The following is a 2,254-nucleotide window of genomic DNA, read 5'->3' as shown; positions in this document are numbered from 1 at the left end:
CTAAACTTCACTAGAGGATCTCTGCAGTGAGTGTTCAGGTAAAAAATCATTTGGTATGAGAGGCTTACATGGAAACAAATCTTCAGTGATTTGAGTTCCTTCCTTGAAAGGGAACACTTGTTCTCTAAATGACACATCTCTACTGATGAACACTTTTCTAGCATCCAAGTCAAACAATCTGTACCCCTTCTGTGTCTCAGAGTATCCTATAAGAACTGACTTTCTTGCTCTTGGACTGAATTTGTCACCACCTGGTAAGTTGCTTGCAAAACACAAATAACCAAACACCCTTAGGTGCTCTATCTTTGCTGGTTTGTTATGCAGCATTTCATATGGACATTTCCCTTGCAATACTCTTGTGGGCAGTTTATTAATCAAGTATACTGCTTTCCTCACACAATCACCCTAGAATCTCATTGCTACTGAGCTTTGAAACATTAGTGCCTTTGCAACTTCTAGGATATGTCTATGTTTCCTCTTCACTGTGCCATTTTGCTGAGGTGTATATGGACAACTACTCTGATGTATAATTCCTAGAGATGCTAGCAACTCATTGCATTGAGAATTAAAAAATTCACTACCATTATCAGACCTCAATACTTTCACATTAATATCAAACTGATTTTTTTATCATAACAAGAAAGTTCTTTATTACAACCAACACTTCACACTTTGATTGAATCAAGCACACCCAGGTATATCTACTGTAATCATCCATAATGGTATCAAAGTAGTGTTTTCTATCATATGAGGGTACCTTATGAGGTCCCCAAACATCTAGGTGGATGAGTTGAAAAGAACACTCTGAGCTATTATTACGTGAAGGAAACTTTAACCTATACTTCTAGCTAATGGACACACATTACAATTTTCTTGTACCTACATGTCCACTTTATTCTTCAATTCTGGGATATGCTGCATTGACTTCAGAGATGCATGGCCTAATCTCAGGTGCCAGAGTTTACTTTCAGCTCCTTTGTTCACCAAGAAACCTGCTACAACTACTGTTATGTTCTCCTTCAGCAAGTATAGTCCATTGTGTTCTCTACCAATGCATATCGCCCTGCCACTGTAAAGATCCTGAAACATACAGAAATCAGGAAAGAATGAGGCTGAGCAACTGAGATCTTTGGTGAGCTTTGACATAGAAAACAAATTAAATTTAAAATCTGGTACATATAAGACATTTTTAACTGTCTTATTTCCCAGTATAGATGCTTCCCTAGTGTGAGTTATTTGTGCCTTATTTCCTGTGGGCAATTGCACCTCACTCCTTCCTTGATCATCAGTTCTTCTCATATTATTAGAATATCCTTAGTATATATGACATGATGAGTTTGCTCCTATATCTATTACCCAATCAAAATCACACATACCTGTATTTGCCAATAAGGAAATTATACAAGTCATGTTAGTAGAGCATTCTGGTGTTGCTGATTTTGACAAAAGTTGAACAAGCTGCTTGTATTGTTCTTCAGTGAAGAACTGTCCATTCCCCTGCAGAACAACTGCTACCTTATTTTCCTCATTGTTCACATTCACATTGTAGGTATAGACCTTTCCTTCTCTAGTCTGATTTTTCCTCTTGCTCTTGAAATCAGTTGGATAACCAATTATCTTAAAACAATTCTCCTTAAGGTGACCTTTGTAGCCGCAATACTCACAAATGATTCCTGGCCTTTTACCTCTAAAATCTGGACCTTTTCCTGCTAATATAGTGAGTGGTTCCTTATGTGTATCAACCACTCCTAGGGCTCTTTGGTTTTCTTCCTGAGTAACTATTGCATAAGCTTCATTAACAGTCACAACATGTCTCTTTGCTAGTACATCACTCCTTATGTTACTGTAAGTTTCATTTAATCCCATAAGAAACTGTAGTACACGTTGTGATCTTAAATATTCAATTGAAGGTCTAGCCTCCTCACAGTCACATAAAGACAGGGGCACCAACACATCTAATTCATCCCATAAATCCCTCATTTTAGAAAAATACAAAGTTACAGAATTAGTACATTGTCTTAATGTCGCTATAACTGTCCAAAGATGATAGATTCTAGTTAGATCTGATCTATCAAACCTCTCCTGGAAATCACTCCATACCTTTCTCGTATTTGAAGCATAAACAATGCTTGGCATCAACTTATTTGATACAGTACTCCCGATCTAGGACAAAACTATTGCATTGAATTTTTCCCATTGCTCTGATAATTCGCCTCTCTATATGTGCTCTTCACACAGGTTCCGTCTACAAACC

At 37.3% G+C, this 2,254-nt stretch overlaps 1 protein-coding gene across 1 annotated transcript; it reads right to left on the bottom strand.

Moving 5' to 3' along the window:
- Nucleotides 1-1,980, bottom strand: LOC104219773 (uncharacterized). The gene is made up of 3 exons (XM_070148482.1): nucleotides 1,357-1,980; nucleotides 966-1,080; nucleotides 1-344 (listed from the first exon to the last, which is right to left on the bottom strand). The coding sequence occupies exons 1-3, from the start codon at nucleotides 1,978-1,980 to the stop codon at nucleotides 1-3; spliced, it is 1,083 nt and encodes a 360-aa protein (XP_070004583.1).
- Nucleotides 1,981-2,254: the final 274 nt, after the last annotated feature.

The sequence above is a fragment of the Nicotiana sylvestris genome, chromosome 6 (assembly GCF_000393655.2).
Source record: "Nicotiana sylvestris chromosome 6, ASM39365v2, whole genome shotgun sequence".
Taxonomy (NCBI): domain Eukaryota; kingdom Viridiplantae; phylum Streptophyta; class Magnoliopsida; order Solanales; family Solanaceae; genus Nicotiana; species Nicotiana sylvestris.
Note: the sequence above shows the minus strand (reverse complement) of the source record. Positions and strands in the feature narration are given on the sequence as shown.